The 17940-nt window shown below is 34.6% G+C and overlaps 1 protein-coding gene and 1 long non-coding RNA gene across 19 annotated transcripts in view; one reads left to right on the forward strand and one right to left on the reverse strand.

Annotated features, from left to right (window-relative positions):
- LMO7 (LIM domain 7) overlaps positions 1–17940 on the forward strand; it is a 252717-nt gene that overhangs the window by 73642 nt on the left and 161135 nt on the right. For all 18 annotated transcript variants that reach the window (XM_074191825.1, XM_074191831.1, XM_074191824.1 and 15 more), the window contains exon 3: positions 15281–15351. In XM_074191825.1, the coding sequence (XP_074047926.1) occupies positions 15281–15351 (71 nt within the window). The remainder of the gene's footprint in view (positions 1–15280; positions 15352–17940) is intronic.
- The window catches only part of LOC141491176 (uncharacterized), an 87710-nt gene continuing 85612 nt past the window's right edge, over positions 15843–17940 (reverse strand). Inside the window, exons 2-3 of the long non-coding RNA XR_012469505.1 lie at positions 17059–17135; positions 15843–16645 (exon numbers count right to left, since the gene is read on the reverse strand). This is a non-coding gene — a long non-coding RNA (uncharacterized LOC141491176). The remainder of the gene's footprint in view (positions 16646–17058; positions 17136–17940) is intronic.

Genomic DNA, 17940 nt, shown 5'->3' on the forward strand with positions numbered 1-17940 from the left:
CTTTAAAAATGATGTCAAGCCTCTTTTCCTGATCATGACTTTCAGGCATCACAATAATCTTTAGATTATCTTTCCTGAATTTGTTTTCCAGAAAGGTTGTTTTTTCAATGAGATGTTTCACATTTTCTTCTAATTTTTCATTCTTTTGGTGTTAAAGTATTGTGTTTTGACTTCTCATAAAGTCATCAGGTTCCTTTAGCTCCATTCTACATCTGAGGGATTTGTTTTCCTCAGAAATCTTTCTTATCTTCTTTTCCAACTGGCCAATTCTGCTTTTTAAAACATTCTTCTCCTCAATAACTTTTTGAACTGTTTTGTCCATTTGACCTATGCTGGTTTTTAACATGCTACTTTCTTCATCATTTTTTTTTGATTTCCTTGACTAATCTGCTGATTTCTTTTTCATGTTTTTCCTGTATCTCTCTCATTTCTTTTTTTTTTAAGGTTTTTGCAAGGCAATGGAGTTAAGTGGTTTGCCCAAAGCCACATAGCTAATTATTAAGTGTCTGAGGCCATATTTGAACTCAGGTACTCCTGACTCCAGGGTTGGTGCTCTATCCACTGTGCCACCTAGCTGCCCCCCTCTCATTTCTTTTCCAAATTTTTCTTTTATCTTCCTTACTTGATTTTCAAAATCTTTTTTTGAGCTCTGTTATGGCCTGAGACCATCTTCTGTTTTTCTTGGAGTCTTTAGATGCAGGAGCTTGTGCTTCCTCATCTTCAGATTGAGTATTTTGATCCTTCTTGGGATCATAGACAATGTATTTCTCAATGGAATTCCTTTTATTTCTCTGTTTACTCATTTCTCCCATCTGTGCCTGGTTTTGGGGTGCTTCCCAAGCTTTTTAGTATTATTGGGACCCCCCCCCCAACAAGCATCTCAGTGTGTGAGGGTCTGACTGTCCTCCTGGTTTGTGAATGACTACAAGTGCACCCCCCCCCCCACTATGGGGCTGAGGTGGGGGGGCTGTTCTGTGGGGAGCCTAGACTGCAATCAGGATCTGAATGTGGTCAGAGCCCCAGAGTCCTGTTCCAGGTACAGAGGACAGACCTTGGAAGTCTCCCCTACCTTCGGTGGGCTGAGCACTCAAGGCTCAGTTGCCTGGAGGCTCCTGCTTACTGGCTCCATGCCTGCTTTTATTTCTTGAATCTGGGCTGTGCTGACTTCCCTGACTGCTGCAACTGGCCTGAGGGCTTGGTCTTTGAGGGCTCACTCTGGCAGAGGTCCCCCAGGTGATTCCCCAAGTTGTGCTTGGTGCTCCCTGAAGTGTATGTCAGAAAACTGCCCCTGCTGCAATGAGCTATGGCTCCCTGCCTCTGAAGTTTTTTCACTCTGGCAGGCCGCCACTCTAATTCCATGGAGCAGAGCCTTTCCACTACTTTCCAAGTTACCTTGGTCTGGAGAAGTACCTCACTGGATCTTTCTGTGGGTTCTCTATAGCACTTTTTTATACTAGCAAAAAAGCTAGAGGAATATTTGCCTAATAACTGTGATATGGATGAAGAAATTGTGATATATGAAGGAATTGGAATGAAACTTCATTGTAAATGATGATGAAAATGAATAATTTAGAGAAGCAAGAGAAGGTAGATGAAATGATTTGATGTGAATAAAAAGCAAAAGTTATAATCAACATCAAAGCAAAACTTAGGACAAATAGAGTGTACAAGGTTAGTTACATATTATTAAATTTAAAACACTTATACTTCCTGCTAACAAATGTTAGCTGAAAAGATAGAAAGTGATTTGTACTATCATAGGTATAGGAAGGAGCATTTTTTTCACTCATATTTCCCTTCTGTGAGGAGTAATACTAGAAACCTTTAAGAAACTCAGTTACTACTGTGCTTGTTTCATTAACAGCCTATGTCCATCCTTTTAAATTTTTTTTAAAAACTTCACACATTTTTTCTTTCTTAGTTTTGCTTTCCATGCCTTGTTTTCCTTTTTCCTCTGCCACACTCCAAACTGAAATAAATTCCTCTACAACTTTACCAATTGAAATCATTTCTTCCTTTAAGGTATACCTTAAGGTCTCTCACCCTTTCCATGAGTTCTTTGCTGATACTCTTTCTCCTTGGTCTTATTTAAAAGTAATTCTTCCTTTTATTCTCCTAGGACACTTTACTTGACTTTTTCCATGTACTTAATAATTTTTTAACTGTTATTTGCATTTGTGTATTATATTGCTACTGAGCAGTAAGTTTTTTTGAGCAGAGATAACTTTTTCTGTCCTTTATCCTTTTTTTTTTAATCTCCAGTGCCTAAACAGAGAGCCTAGGACCTAATAGTCAAAATAAATGTTTATTGAATTGATCTGCTGAGAAGTTGTGTAACTGTAATTCTTTATTACAAAGAGTTAAGTAAAAGAATATTCCTGGCAGGAAGGAGGTGGATCAAAAAAGAAAATTAGAGTTGACAGGTAGAAGAAGGACCCTTTTCTCACTCCGCCCCCCAAGAAATTTCTTATTTTAGACCTTGTGGAGCTATATTGTTTCCTTTCCTGAGTTCCTACTCTTCTGTAATCTGAGGACATAGGACCATGGTGCTCATAATTTGTACCTGAGGGATTCCCTGTTGCTCAGGAAGTTTGGGAAGGTGAAGGCAGGGGGAATTTGGGCTAGTGCTGAGTAAGTCTTGATAGTTATATCCTTGGTGTTAATATTCTCAATGCCTATTCCCATTGAAACATTGTCATAAATAATTACTATGCTTTTAGTTTAGTATTAAAATGACAGGTATAGTTTGAGTTAAATAGTCTTGTGTGGGTTGGCTCAGGCAGCCCAGTTGCTGTATTTAATGTTATTTCTCTTGGGGGGGGGGAATGAATTTCAGTTAACCAAAGCAAAAATAAACCTTTGACATGTAACCCATTCATAAGTTGGGACCTGGATAGAAATATAGCTTTAAATATGTAAATATTTTGGGTAGTGTCATCATAGGTGTGATTAGCTGGGTTCTAATAGGTTTCAGGAATTAATTTGGTTTTGCTTCTTGCTGAAACTTGGCAAGCAACTTGTTACCAGCCCTGGAGCAACTTATCCCATTGTTACAGTCTGTGTTTCACTTGTCAACAATTGTGGTTTGACAAAAATAGGAATTGAGGATGGAACCAAATATTTTTGAGGTTATAGGGAAGTTGACCATTTCCCCCCTTATTTTCAAATTATAGATTTTTTAAGGGTTTCATTTTTCTAACAGTTAAGCTTTGTTATATAACACAACTTGTTGTTGTTGGAATTCCCAATCAGTATATTTTAAGATAAGTATTCAGTTCTTGAATAAATAATTTAGAATTAATAATTTTGTGACTATTCTAAGTCCTCTGCTACTCTTAACTTACTGTCTATTCATTTCACACTTTGCTAGCTTCTTCTAAAAGGTTAGGTTTTGTAAGAAAAGGAACAGAGTAGTTTACTTCTAGGAAATTCTGTTTTTTTAAAGCTTTGAAGGGGAAGAATGTCAACTAATTACTATTATGTGGTTTTGAGTTAAAACAATTATCTTTTATTTCAGTGGTCTGGCTGACCCCCCATGCCTGGAATATACTTTTTCCATGTCCTTATGATCCCTAGACTCCTTTCAAGTTGAACTCAAATGCCAACTTGGAGGTGATGCCTTTCTCACTCTCCTTTCTGTCTCTCTACCCCATGTAAGCATTTCAATTATCTTTCTATGAACTTTGTCTATTATATATATATATGTGTGTATCTATCTATATCTATATCTATATATCTCTCTATATATGTACATGTTCTTTCTCCCATATGATATAAGCTTCTTGAGGGCAGTGATATTTCTGTTTCTGTCTTTGTGTCCCAACTATCTAACTCATTGCCTAGCACAAAATAGCATCTTACTATTGGCAAAAATAACTCAGGTATGGTCTTAAATATTATGAAACATTATGTGGCTTGATGTATATGCAGAGCTATTGTTATATTGTTTGAGCAATGTTTTGTTAACATGAATTGCTGAATACACAATGTTAGTTAACCAAGCAGTCCGCTATAATTCAGTGGTTGAACCACAATTTGAAAAGATGCTTAGCTTAACATGCCATTCTAACCACTCATTTCAAAACAGGAGTAGGATTTTTTTAGAGGAAATTTCCATGCTTTCATGGAGTCATATTTGAAATTTATAAAAATCTAAGTATCTGTTTATTCTGTAAATATTTCACAGGCACATCAAAGTTTTGGCTAATTATCATCAACTTACAATTTGGTAGGCTTTCTTCCAAAAATGCTATCCTTCTTTTTCTTTCCTTATGAAACAAAACCAAAGTAATCCAAACCTGTTCCTAAGGACATTTGAAGTAAGAACAAAAAAACCCTTAATGATTCCAGCATATGATTGTAAATATAAAAGATGTGCCTGTGGCATCTTTAATTCAGAAATATAAGTTATGTTATTTGAGGGGCACAGGTCTTCTCCTTTCCATAAAACATTTGATGTCTGATAGGTGAAATTGTACCATCTGGGATGATTTTCTTTTTGTTAAATTTTAGCTTTTCTTGTATGGTACTCTTTAAAAATGTAAACATCTGGTAAAACATCTGAAAGTCCATAATCTTTTAGTATAAAAAAGGTTTATCAGATAATTTCCCTCAAGCATTAAGGAATATTAAGTTCCCAAATAGGAAAGGAGGCCCTTTAAAGAGCAAATGAAGGAAGTGGAGGGAGTAGAGTAGAAATATCAAGAGGAGAATGCTTGAGGCTCCATATTTTGTTCCTAAAATATTTGAAGGGCTGTCATGTGAAGCAAAGATTAGAGGTGTTACATTTGGCTAAAGAAAACAAAATGAGAAACACTGGGTGGAAATACAAAGAAGTCAATTTAGGCTTGATATCAGGAAAAACTACAGCAGTTAGAGCTATTTAAAAGTAGAATGAAATTGCCTTGGGATATGGTGAATTCCCAAGGTCTTGCAGGTCTTGAAGCAGAAGTTGAGTATGCCATAATGTGGGGGTTACTTTTGGGTATGGTTTACAGTGATGTCAAACTCAAATAGAAACAGGGGTCACTAATTAATCTATAAGGATCTTTGGGGGCTGAATATTGAGCTAGTTTTAAAAAATGAAATGCTCTTTATGTTTTTATTATATTTTTATTTATTTTGTAAAGCATTTCCCAATTACATTTTATTCTGGTTCAGACAGTACTTAGGAGATTTGCAGACCACATGTGTGTGACCTGTACCACCTCTGGACTACATGACCACCCAGCTCCATTCCAACTCTCAAATTCTGTGCTCCTTGTAGGATAAATACTGTTTTCTTTTCTGGTACATATAAAGACTGCCTAAAATATAGTCCTTGTTGTTTCATCATGTTAGTACCTCTTGTTGATGAGATCTATTAATAAGAAGCTACTATAAACATGTATGCATTATGCCATACTGGAATGATTTGATATGTATTAAAAAAATAATGTCTCACTCAACTGACCATAAGGCAAATATATCAGACAACTCAGTTTGGAATCATGTACATTTCTTAGTTAAAGCAGGTAGGAACATAAATGTGTCCCATTTGATAAAACTAGATTTGATGAAGTGAAATGATATATAGTAAAGAATACTTTCAAAAGAATTGATAAATATAAGTATGTATAGAATAATTTTACATATATATATATATAGATTCATATACATAAACATGTATATATATATTTTCTATATCTATATATGTGTGTATATATATATATATTTTTTTTTTCTTTCTAATGGTAGCCATCTAAAGGGTGGGGGAGGTAGTGGGAGAAGGGAAGAAAAAAAGAAATTTACATGATAATTTGGTTGTATATTTGAAAGGAATAACAAGGTGTATATAGTCAGTGGCAGTTTCATGTGTAATCTTTTTTTTTAATCATACTATGTTATGGGAATGCTTGTTTTATTCCATAATTTAAAAATAAAATTTAAAAATTAGTATAAAAATGCTTTTGGAGTTTAAACTTGTTATCTTCACAAGTATTAGGAAAGGAGTTGAAAACAAGCTCTGAAAATGAAAAGAATTGGTTGTTTTAGTTTCCTGAGTAGTTTTGTTTATTTTCCCACCCATTTGGTATGAAGTAGTCTCTGAGGAGCTCTTAGCATGCTTGGGATTTAAGTCTTGTAGATTATGTGGTAAATTCTTAAGTCAGGGTTGGGGCCAGGGGAGTTTAAGGAAAACTCCTTAAGACTCATGCTTGTTCTTCATGCATTGAGCAATATATCTCAATAGGTTCTTAAATGGAGAGTGGACCAAACTGAAAAAAGTACAAAGGCATCCATCAGAAAAGGGGAAAAAAAGACTTGGATATCTTTATCTTGTCTTTCTCTTGACTTGGATGGTAATTTCTCTTTCAGCATTTGTCAGAGCAGTACTTGCAGCTTAAAGCAAATTTTCTCCCCAAGAAAGAGAGATCTGCTGTTTGCTTTTCAGCCAACTAGTGATTCTCTGGAAACTAGAGGTTGTAAGACAGGTTTGGTGGTAATGTTTGCTTAGAATAGGGTAGCTGAACTCATAGCTACACCCTTGATTTGCTTTGGTAGACTGGTTGTATCTTAGTCTATGAAATTTGAATTCCTTACTTCTGCTACTACTCATGCTACTGCTGGAGAGACATCCTTTTGAATAGACTACCTTCTAAGAAATTTAATGAAATACAATGTGCTTGTAGTAACTTGGACTTATTCTAAGTGTTTTCACACAATATTTTTCTTCAGGGAGGTGTTGATTTTTCCTCTTTATATATGGGAGAACTGAGCAATAAAATGACTTGTTAGAGAATTGCTCAGTTAGAGGTGGCACCTAAAATAGAATCTCCTCTTTCCATTAGACTATTTAATGGTTCATAGAGAGATTAGCAGGAGTAGGGATGAAGATAATTTTGATGAACTGACACACAAAAAATGTGAAAAGATGAGAGGTAAAAGTGCCAATGCTCTGTCACTGTGATACTTTTTTTTTTAAACCTCTTTAAGGGGGAAGTTTTTAAATGTTTAATTGCTATGAATCATTTAGTCTCATTGCATAAATACATCACACCTTGAATAGCTTGCTAATGAGTAAGGTTTTCAACAATTGAAAGACTCATTATTTGACTCATATTTAAGTTGAAATGACTGTATATATGCTTGTGCTTCTAATACTTTAACAACTGTCTCACAATATTTGAAACCACTGAAAAGATGGGTGATTCTTTTTATACATAAACATAGCTTTGGTGTGTTTTTAAGAATTACCCATAAACTACATCTCTAGCTGTAATTTGGAACTGACAAGGATATATCCAGTTAAATTGCTTGGATATGGAAGATACTCCTTCCATGATGTCATAGCCTGATTTCTTCCCTTGATTAAAGGTTGTCTTTTCTGGCAAAGATATAAATCTGTTTGAATACAACTTCCCCTCTGGTCATTCTACATAATAATAATAATAATAGTAGAGCACTTATACAATCTTAAAATAGCATATCACATGTCACCATCATTAGAAACAGAGATAAGTAATCTTTTCCCCCCTTAAAATCTGAATTTAAACAAAAACAATAAAAACAAAATATATTTCTGTATATGTAATAGAGTACAAAAGAGAATTTCTATAGGAAAATTGTCCTGATATTCTAGAAACAGAGGGAAAAATAGAAATTGAGAGAATCCACTGATCTCCTCTTAAAAGAGATCCAAAAAATAACCCCCCATGAATACTATAGCCAAGTTCCAGAACTCCCAAGTCAAATAGAAAATATTACAAGCAACCAGAAGGAAGCAATTCAAATATTGTGGAGCTGCAGTCAGGATCATATAGGACTTAGCTTAGCACCATCTTCATTAAGGACTCAAAGGGCTTGGAATATAATATTCCAGAAGGGAAAAGAGCTTGGAATGTGATGGAGAATCAATTACCCAGCAAAACTGAACATTCTCTTGTAGGGGAAAAAGATAGACTTTCTATGAAACAGGGAAATTTCAAATGTTCCTGTTGAAGCAACCAGAGCTGAAGCGAAAGTTTGATCTTCAAGTACAGGATGCAGATGAAGCATAGAGAGGGTGGACCAGAAGGGTAATTTATGAGGGATTTAATGATGGTGAACTGCATGTATTCCTTCATGGGAAGATGATATTGATAACTCATATGAACCTTCTCGTTTATTAGAGCAGTTAGAAGGAGCATATATAGATGAGGCACAGGAGAGAGAGAGAGAGAGAGAGAGAGAGAGAGAGAGAGAGAGAGAGAGAGAGAGAGAGAGAGCTGAATTTGAAGGTATAATATGTTGTAAAAATGGAGTCAATGGGTGAAAAGGAAAATGTACTGGGATAAAGGGAAAGGAGAGGTAGAATAGGCTAAGATATTTCATGTAAAAGAGTCAAGAAATAGCTTTTGCAATGTTGTGGAAAGGGGGAATGTGAAGGGGAATTAGGGAGCCTTCATTCTCATCAGAAATGACTTAGAGGAAACAGTATACATACATACTTAATAGGGTATAGACATTGAGAAGAAAAAGGACAGAAAGGAGACTGGGGAGGGGAAGGGGGTTGCAGGTTATAGAGGAGAGGGTAGATTATGGAAGAGCATAGTCAGATATAACACATTTTCTTTTTTTACTTTTTGCAAGGTGGTGGGATTGGCTGGCCTATCTGGGACCACACGGTTGGGTGGTTGCTGGGTTTCTGGGGTGACTCCCAGGGCTGGTACTCTGTCCAGTGCCCCACAGTACACTTTTGAAGAGGGACAGAGTGAAAGGAGAGAGAACATATAATAAATGATAGTGGGGAGAAATGGATGGAGGGAATTACAATTAGCAACTGTGTGGAAAAATATGGAAATAACTTCTCTAATGGACTTATGATAAAGAATGTGAACCACCCCAGAGACAAAGCTGAAGGTATTTGAACACAGACCGAATCACATTTTTTTTCCTCTTTCTTTCTTTCACTTTCTTTTTCTTGAATTTTTTTTATTTTTGTGGGTGGAGGGGGAATTATGTCTACTCTTACAACATGATTATTTTAGTAAAGTATAAATGAATAAAAATGTAAATAAAAAATTAAAAAAAAGATTTGTAAGAATGCCCATTTCATACCTTTAAAAAATATATAACAAATTCCATATACTACTTTTGAAATTGTTATCCTTGCTTGAACAATCTGTTCTCTCTTTGGTGCTTTTAAAATGCTTCAGTAAACATTTTTTTTTGAGGAGGCCATCTGTATTGCTATTACATCTTCTTCTGCTCTACCCATTTCTTCCAATTAGAGAAATGAGAAAAAAATACTCTTAACAAATAAGCAGAATTGAGCAAAGTGAGTTTGCATAGTCACCATGCCAAAAAAATATATGTCTCTTTTTACACTTTGAGTCTGTTATCTCTCTTGTCAGAAGAAGGCAATATGCTTCATGTATCCTATGGAGATATGGTTGGTTATTGCATTGATCAGTGTTCTTAGGCTTTTCAAAGTTGTTTTTTTTCACAATGTTATTATCCTTGCATAAATGATTTTTCTCTCTTTACTCTGCATCAGTTCATACAATTGAATAGTTGCAATTGTCTTTTTTGTTATTTATTATAGCCCAATAATATTCCATTATGCTCATATCCAAGTGTGTTCATTCATTTCCATATTTTTTTTTTGCAAGGCAAATGGGATTAAGTGGTTTGCCAAGGCCACACAGCTAGGTAATTATTAAGTGTCTGAGGCCGGCTTTGAACCCAGGTACTCCAGACTCCAGGGCCCATGCTCTATCCACTATGCCACTTAGCCACCCCTGTTCATTTCCATATTGATGGCCATTTCCTTAAATTTTCTTTTCTTTTAATTCCCCTTAGAATCAGTTATTCTTTCCTTATCTATTTTTTCTGTTTTTTTATTTCCCCTCCTCTTCCCCCTTCCCTTGTTGAACTTTCTACCCCATACCTCTTTCCTCTATGTTTGTATATGTTTCTCACAACTCTAATTATGAGAGATAGTAAGTTTTATCACTTCATTTTTCTTTTTAAATTGCTGATTCCTGTTACTTTTTTCTTTAAACCCTCAGAACTTAGGTCCTGTGTTTTTTCTTATTTAACTCCCTCCATGCTCTTTTAAAGTTATTAAAGGACATATTTGTTTTTCACCTATTAGAATATTAGCACCATCATTTAGCTCCTTTCAATTTGACTTGCTTGAATTTCAAAGTTTTTATTCAGTTCTGGTCTTTTTACAAAAATGTTTCAAGGTCCTCTATTTCCTCTATTCCCAACTCCTCCTTACAGTTCTACTCTGCTTTTTTTCTGATTAAGTTATTCTTAGATAAAAACGTATATCTTCTGCTCTTTTGGAAGATGTTATTAGATCTCCTAAGACTTAGCATAAACTGATCCTGACTCTGATTCTTTCTGGATACTTAAAATTTTTTTTTTTATGTGAGAACTCTGTATTTTTGGTTACAATATTCCTGGGACTTTTCCTTTTGAAATTTTTTTCAGAGTTGCAGCGTTCTTCAAGAATTTCTTCAAATGAGTTCTTTCAATCTTTACTTTTCTTTTGTTTCTAATAGATCTGGGTATTTTTCATGTATAATTTTTTGAAATATATGATTTTCAGGCTTTTTAGAAAAAAACATAATTTTCCAGTGATTATTAATTAGTTTACATTTTCTATTAGATTTTCATTCTTTTTATTTTATTCCAATGTTCTTTCTGGCTATCTAATTAATTTTTGTTTTGTCTATTCTAGTATTGAGGGAGTCATTTCTTAGAGATGATGTTGAATTTTATATTAGCAGATTCCCCCCATTGTTTTAGATCTTAGATACAATATTTTCCTATCTTTTGTGCAATTTTGGGGATACTAGTTGATTATCATCATTGCCTTTATCATTTTGTACAGTAACTATTTATTTAGAATTTATCAGTCCAGTTTAAATTTGACTACTGTAATCAATAAAAAGTTAATTTTTATATTGGCTATTCATGAATTAATTTTTTAAAAAAGGCAATGGGGTTAAGTGACTTGCCCAAGGTAACACCATGAATTAGTTTTTAATGAGTTAGGATAAAATGAAATATTCAACAATAAATATATATTTAGAAAATTTTAGTTACTTTGTTGCAGATATATTTCATGTTCATAAAATGTATATTTTTGTTATATGGTTTAAAGATATAATGTATGAAAAGTGATTTGTATACTTTAAAATACTATTGTAAGATTTTTGTTTTTGTTTTTGGTCCAGAAACTACAAATTCACTAGCAGCAGGATCTTTTAGTCAGGAAAAGTTCTTTATAAATGCCAATAGTCACTTGTTCTTCAACTTAAAGTCTTAGAGAGATACCTGAGACTATGAAAGGGTAAGTGACTTGTTCATGGTCATAGAGCTAGCATGGATAAGAGACAGGATTTGATCTCAGGTCTTTGTGATTTTCCTATCAGTTCCCCATTTACCATCACACATTATCTCTCAGTTACTATTATTTATTAACATAATCTTGTTCTTTTTAGTTTTGTTGTTATGGTTACTTTATTCTTAACTTTTTCAATGGGGTTCTGGGGCAAGTAAGTAAGTAAGAGTCCTGGAACAAGTTGTGTCTTGCTATTGTCCCTTTATTTTCAGTTGTTTTACTATTGTGAAGGTGGATAAAGTAACTACTTTTTGTAATTGAAGAAAAGTATTAGAATGTAAGTTCACTCTCTATGGGATCAATTGAGAATATTTCCTTATAACTCCTGTTGTAGGTAGAAGAATAGGAATGATATGTATCTCACCCTGTTCCCATGTGATTTTGATCTTGCAAGGTCTGTCTCTGTAATTTAAAAGTTTTTTGTTCTATGCAGTTTATAGATTAGGAGTATGTAGATTAGTAGGTGGTGACAGCTATTAAAATGGTGTTCTTAAATTTTTCTGAATAAGTGTTATGTATAATGGATTAGGAGCAAAATCTTGATCTATGATAATAATCTAGTTCTGGTAGTTTTCTGGCTGAGTTTCCAGGTAATTTCAAGATTGTATTGATTGATAGAATGGGGATTTGTCTGGCTATGAGAGACAGTAAATTTATAAGATATTCTAAGTCACCAGATTATGTCTTCTTAGTATTTTATAGGTGTCAAATTTTTATACCCTGAAGGTATACTGCTGATTCACTGGTTGGTTCTTGTCCTCTATTATTGAAGAAGAACAAAATGACATCACTCTGTTTATTATAGTATGTCTGATTGTGGCTGATCAGACCAATAAGAGCTTGGAATGTTCTTCCACAATTCAGGCACAAATTGTCCATGTGAACACCTGGGGTGTTTACTCTAAACTTAATGTAGCTCATATTTCTTTGAGTTGCTTCCATTCTACCTTACTCATAGAATGCAACACCCTCTCTGATAAAGGCACGGCATTCTGGGTGGTCTTGTGCTATAATGCACACTCATTTATGAAGTTCTTAAGAGAGATCTTCAGGGTGTCCTCATATCATTTTTTTTGACCTCCCTGTTAGTGCTTGCCCTTTGTGAGTTCTCCATAAATTATTCTTTTTAGTAAGTATATATTTGACATTCTAACAATGTGGTCATTGTAGTTGAACTCTGTAGTAACGTCTGAATGTTTGGAAGTTTAGCTCAAAAAAGGACCTCAGTGTCTGGTATCTCCTCCTTCCAGGTGATCTTCAGAATTTTCCTAAGCCAATTTAAATGGAAGTGATTCAGTTTCCTGGCCTGGTGCTAGTAGACCATTCAGGTTTCACAGACACACAACAATGAATTCAGTACAATGGCTCTGTCGACCTTCAGTGAAGATTCACTACCATTCCATTCTGTAATCTGTTATATCCACTTGGTAGTCTTGTTTCCTAAAAACTAACCCTTCTATAGTTTCTGGTGGCAGTGCTTCCCTGAATTGTTCTTGTAAATCCTTCTGTTTTCACAAATACATTTTCATTATTCAACTTTTCAGTACCTCTCTATCAACTGAATTCTTTCGCTATCTTTCCTTAAAAAAGATTTAGTTATTTCATGGGTCTCCTCTGAAGGTAAGCCCTTTTGCTTGTGTTTGACAAATCCAAAAGCTTGTACCTATTATCAAATTTTATTATTACTTAGTGAGGTAATACCAGATTATTTCAAAAGTATTTCTATGGGATTTTGACATCTTGATCATGTATCTCAAGAATTCCATTTCTTTTTCCTTTTTTGACTTAGAAACATTAGTCTTTCTATGATTGCCTTAGAATGATATGCTCTGTATTTTATTAATAGTGTACAGATTTTTATTAGAATAATTTCTAGGTTATGATCATAGTAAAATTCAAAAAATGCAGCTTAAGAATGTTTTTACATCAGTGTTAATACTTTAAATGTGTTCTTCCCATTCAGCCTTGATTTCAGCATCTATTCTTGAATAGTATACTATTCAGAATCTAAATTTCTTAATATATTCAGTCCCAGTCTTCTCCTTGATTTCTTTATATGTCTTACTTGGACAACACCTAAATATCTGATGAAGTATCCCCTTCATCCACTGGCTCAAATGTGACTTCTAGATTCAAACTGGGAATCTTTGTTCTCTTTTTTTAGTGTATATTAATAATTTTGTACTTATTCAGTCTACATGAGATTTTGACATCATACTGGCTGGGATTCTCATCCTTTGTCATTCTCCATTATCTTCTCTACTCCATTTCCATAAACCTACACTGGCACAATAGCACTGATGTTCATTTAGACTCTGAGCTTTTCATGGGTTCATTGGTAGTTTTGGACTTTGAAGGAATGGTAGAATTGAAAGGGTGAAGGTTGGTCTGGAGAATATTTAAGAAATAGGGAACTGCACAATCAGAGGAAAAGACAGAGGTCATAATAAATCCCAGGTCATGTGTCGAGGAATGGTAAATAATCCTGTTTTAACTGTAATACATACAGTATGAGGAAAGGAAGGCTTGTACTGATTATGGAGGAGGTTGTGAATTTTATTTGATAGGCAATAGAAAGTCAGTAAATATTTTTGAGAGGAGAGACAGACAGTTTTAGAAAGGGTGGAGTTGAGGAGTGGGAAGTGGTGATAGGAGAGGCAGAAACAGCTATTAGGGGTCTATTCCAATAATACAGATCAATGATTATGCCAGTCTACATTAGGGTGGTAGTAAAAAGTAAAGAGAAAGACTGGAGTCCAAGATGTATCATTTAGATAATTACATATGAGAATTAAGGGAAGGAGTCCAACTCTATGCCACTGTTTTGGGTTCTCTGGGAAAAGAATAAAACCTGTATAAATTGCTCAGGTAGCCTACTTGCATTTAGACATTCTTAGGAACATGATCTCAACTCCAGAGATGTGGAGGAATCCTAGGTAGGTCACTTCCTGAGCTTCAAACTCTTTAAGGAAGCATTCTTCACCCTTAATTGTAAGAGCAACAACTCCTACCTCATTTGGTTTAGAGGGCCACTAATGGCAAAATAACATTTAATCCCTTTGAATAGCTAAATGAAATGATTGTCATTTTAGTACTCATTCATGTTTATGGACCATGTATTTTGAGGAGATATACAAGTAGAATTTATAGAAAAGCATAAAGAGAAGTATTACTGCATTGATTAGGGGCTTGTAATCTATAATCTTTCAATATGACATAGAATCTTCTATATGACGTTGTACTGAAGATGACCACTGTGAGTGGTCTATCCCCTTCATGCTTTTTTTTAAGAAGTAGAAAATTACTCATGAAATGTAAAATATTCATTGTCTTTGAAAAATTGATATTTATGATAATAATTAATATTTATATAGTATCTTTTATGTACTAGGTACTGTGATAAATGTTTTATAATAATTAGCTCATTTAATTTTCACAACAGCCTTGAGAGGTAGGGGCTAATATTACCCCCATTTTACAGTTGAGAAGACTGAAGCAAACAGAGGTTAAATGGCTTGCCCAGGGTCTCAAAGCTAACAAGTGTCTGAAGTTGGATTTGAACTCAAATCTTTCTCTCTAACCATTCTTAGGAACTTGCTACCTCTAGTTCCTAATAGCTACTTAACTTTATGTATTTAATAAAAGACTGTGGTGCAGAAGATCATAATTTTTGTTTTACTCTAGGCAAAGTTGCTCATATTGAAATAGTTAAACTCTTCATGAGGCAAAAAGAACAGAGCTTAATTTCTTCGCTTAGGAAAGCATTTATTGACAGTATAGAAAAACTTTCTGAGTACAATACTAGATGAAAATTATACAATCTGTTATTCAGTCCAGAGATTTTTTTTATTCAGCATGTTGTTAGCCCTGAATAAAATAAAGTTAACATTGAAATTTTTCTTTTAGGCAGTTACTGAGAAAAACTTTGAAAACAAGGATTTTCGAGCATCTCTTGAAAATGGTGTCCTGTTGTGTGAGTAAGTATGTGAACTGTTTGTTTTTAATTATTAAAAAATGTAAATTTTTTTTCCTTAGGAAGTTAGCTTTGTTTTATTCTGGGGCCCCAGAATGGGTTCTTGGTAGTTTTCTAAACTTAACTCCAGCCAGTTTTCCTTCAAATATGTGCTATTGACCATAAGGAAGATTAAAAAAAGTGTGTGAACTGCCTTATTTTATTTCTTGACAGGCTAGCCTCATAAATAAATATGTTGTGTGCATGCATGCGTGTGTGTGTGTGTGTGTGTTTAGATAGATTTCAGCAAAGTATTTACTAGACAATTTTATTGCAAGTTGCTGACAAAGTGGAGAAATGTGTGCTAAATTTACCATCTCTAGGTGGATTTGTCAAATCCACTTGTCCCTTGGGAGAAGGAATAGATTTATCTTTCTTCATCCAAGAAAACAGATCTAATAGTAATTTGATAGAACTGATCTCACTAAGTAGTCCTTAATGAAAATATTTCAGTTTGTAGGCAGGTTGATAGAACAGGTGACAAAGTTAGGAGGCTTCACTAACAAATTGACCGATAGTATCCAACATCTTGATAGGTTGAATCTAATGTGATGGATCAGATGAGTTATAGTAGAAAGAAATGTAATATCCTATGCTTGTGAAGCTGAGTTTTGAACCCAAGTTTGGGGGTGTTGGGGCTAGATCACTGTTAAAAATATTTATGGGTTTTAGTGACTCACAAACCCACTAGTGCAAAGTTGGAGCCAGAAAAGTGAATGTGATCTTTGGCTACATTGATAGGCATAGTGTCCAGGACTAGGGAGTTGTTAGCCCCGCTGTAACTGTCTTGGTCAGACCACGTCTTAAGTAGTATGTTCAGTTCTAGGGACCACATTTTGGGAAAGGCATTACTGAGCTGCAGAGCCTCCAAAAGGGGGGGTGGTGAGACAGTGAGATTGGTTTAAGGAAATAGACCTCTTTAACTTTGAGAAGAGAAAAATCTCTGTGAAGACGTGGTAATTTCAAGTATTTTAAGGGCAATATGTTAGAAGAGTGAATTGATTTGTCTTTGGCTCTGTAAAGCAGATCCAGGAACAATGAGTTATGGTTACAAAGATGTGCATCTTTCTGTATGATGTAAGGAAACTTTCTACCAATTCAGGATTAGAATGGGCTGCCTTGGTGTCTTTGGTAGGTTTCTTCTCATTAGGAAAGGAGGCTGAATGATTACTTGTTGGAGAAGTGTAGGGGCACAGATTGGTCTGCTCTCTGAGATGCTGTGAATCTGTGACTAGATGATTGTATCTCACCACTTCTACCTGAAAAAACAATTCAAAAGAAATATACCATGGGTTAGTCTGTCATTCTTTGTTTACAAAGTAAAAATTTATCATTTTAATGTTATTAATTATTCTTGATAGTAATCTAATTTGTTTTAAAGTTATTATTTTAATGTTTTTAATAGTCAATACATTTGTATGAAACTATTTCAATATTATTATCAATAGCAATCTAATTAATAGCCCTAGTATTACTTAGGCAATTCTATTGGTATTATATATCTCCTGAGAATTAATTTTTTTACATTGTGGCACTACAAATGTGTTACTGGATTGTCTACTCTTCTGCTTCCAAAGGGTGCACGTTTATAATGTTTAAAAAATGGGTTTTTTTTGGGGGGGAAGGCAAGGAAATGAAGTGAGTTGCCCAAGGTCACACAGGTAATTCTTACGTGTCTTGGTTGAATTTGAACTCAGGTCCTCTTGATTCCAGGGCCGGTGCTCTATCCACTGTACCATATAGATGCCCCTAAAATAGTTTTGAGAAAGGAATTGTCATCTTTATTTTACTGTCAAGTGTCTCTTATTGTAAATGTTTCATTTTCTGCATGTTGTAATTAATATCAGCAAATAAATTTTGGTGCTAATCTCCAAAGAACTTTAGAAAACTACATTATAGACAGTAGCAACATATTTTTTTCCTTGAGAATTTCACAAGTTGACTGTGAGATAGGTCTAACAAAATCTTTTTGATGTATTTTCTTTTTTTTCTCCTTTTTTTTAGGTTTTTTTTTTATTAAGTGTCTGAGACCGGACTTGAACCCAGGTACTACTGACTCCAAGGCTGGTGCTTTATCCACTTCGCCACCTAGCTGCCCCTTGATGTATTTTCAATCCAATTATTTTAGACAATTATTTTAGACAAATGTTTATAGAAACTCTATTATATGCAAACTTTCCCTCTATTTTTAGTAGCCAGCATAAAGCAACATGCTAGCCCTGGAATCATGATGTTTCTGAATGAGTTTGCCTAGTGCAATAGGTAGTTTGTGATGGTTTTGGGTATTATCTTTTTGGCGGAGGGGCACAGATAGTAAATATGGCTAGTTCTCTGACTTTAGCTGATGAGAGAGTCAGCAATGCCTCTGTGAGATCTTGCAGCACTGAATTATATACAAAGTGAGGTGACAGTAAGAACACAAAATTTTCTTCTCCAAACTAAATATTTTCCTTCCACTCATTTTCACATGGCACAATCTCATAGTTCTTTAACCTGGCTCTACTAGTCAAACAGTTTAGAAGCAAAAGTCTTGGATTTGAGTACATTTCCTCAT

The sequence above is a fragment of the Macrotis lagotis genome, chromosome 6 (assembly GCF_037893015.1).
Source record: "Macrotis lagotis isolate mMagLag1 chromosome 6, bilby.v1.9.chrom.fasta, whole genome shotgun sequence".
In the NCBI taxonomy this organism is placed as follows: domain Eukaryota; kingdom Metazoa; phylum Chordata; class Mammalia; order Peramelemorphia; family Peramelidae; genus Macrotis; species Macrotis lagotis.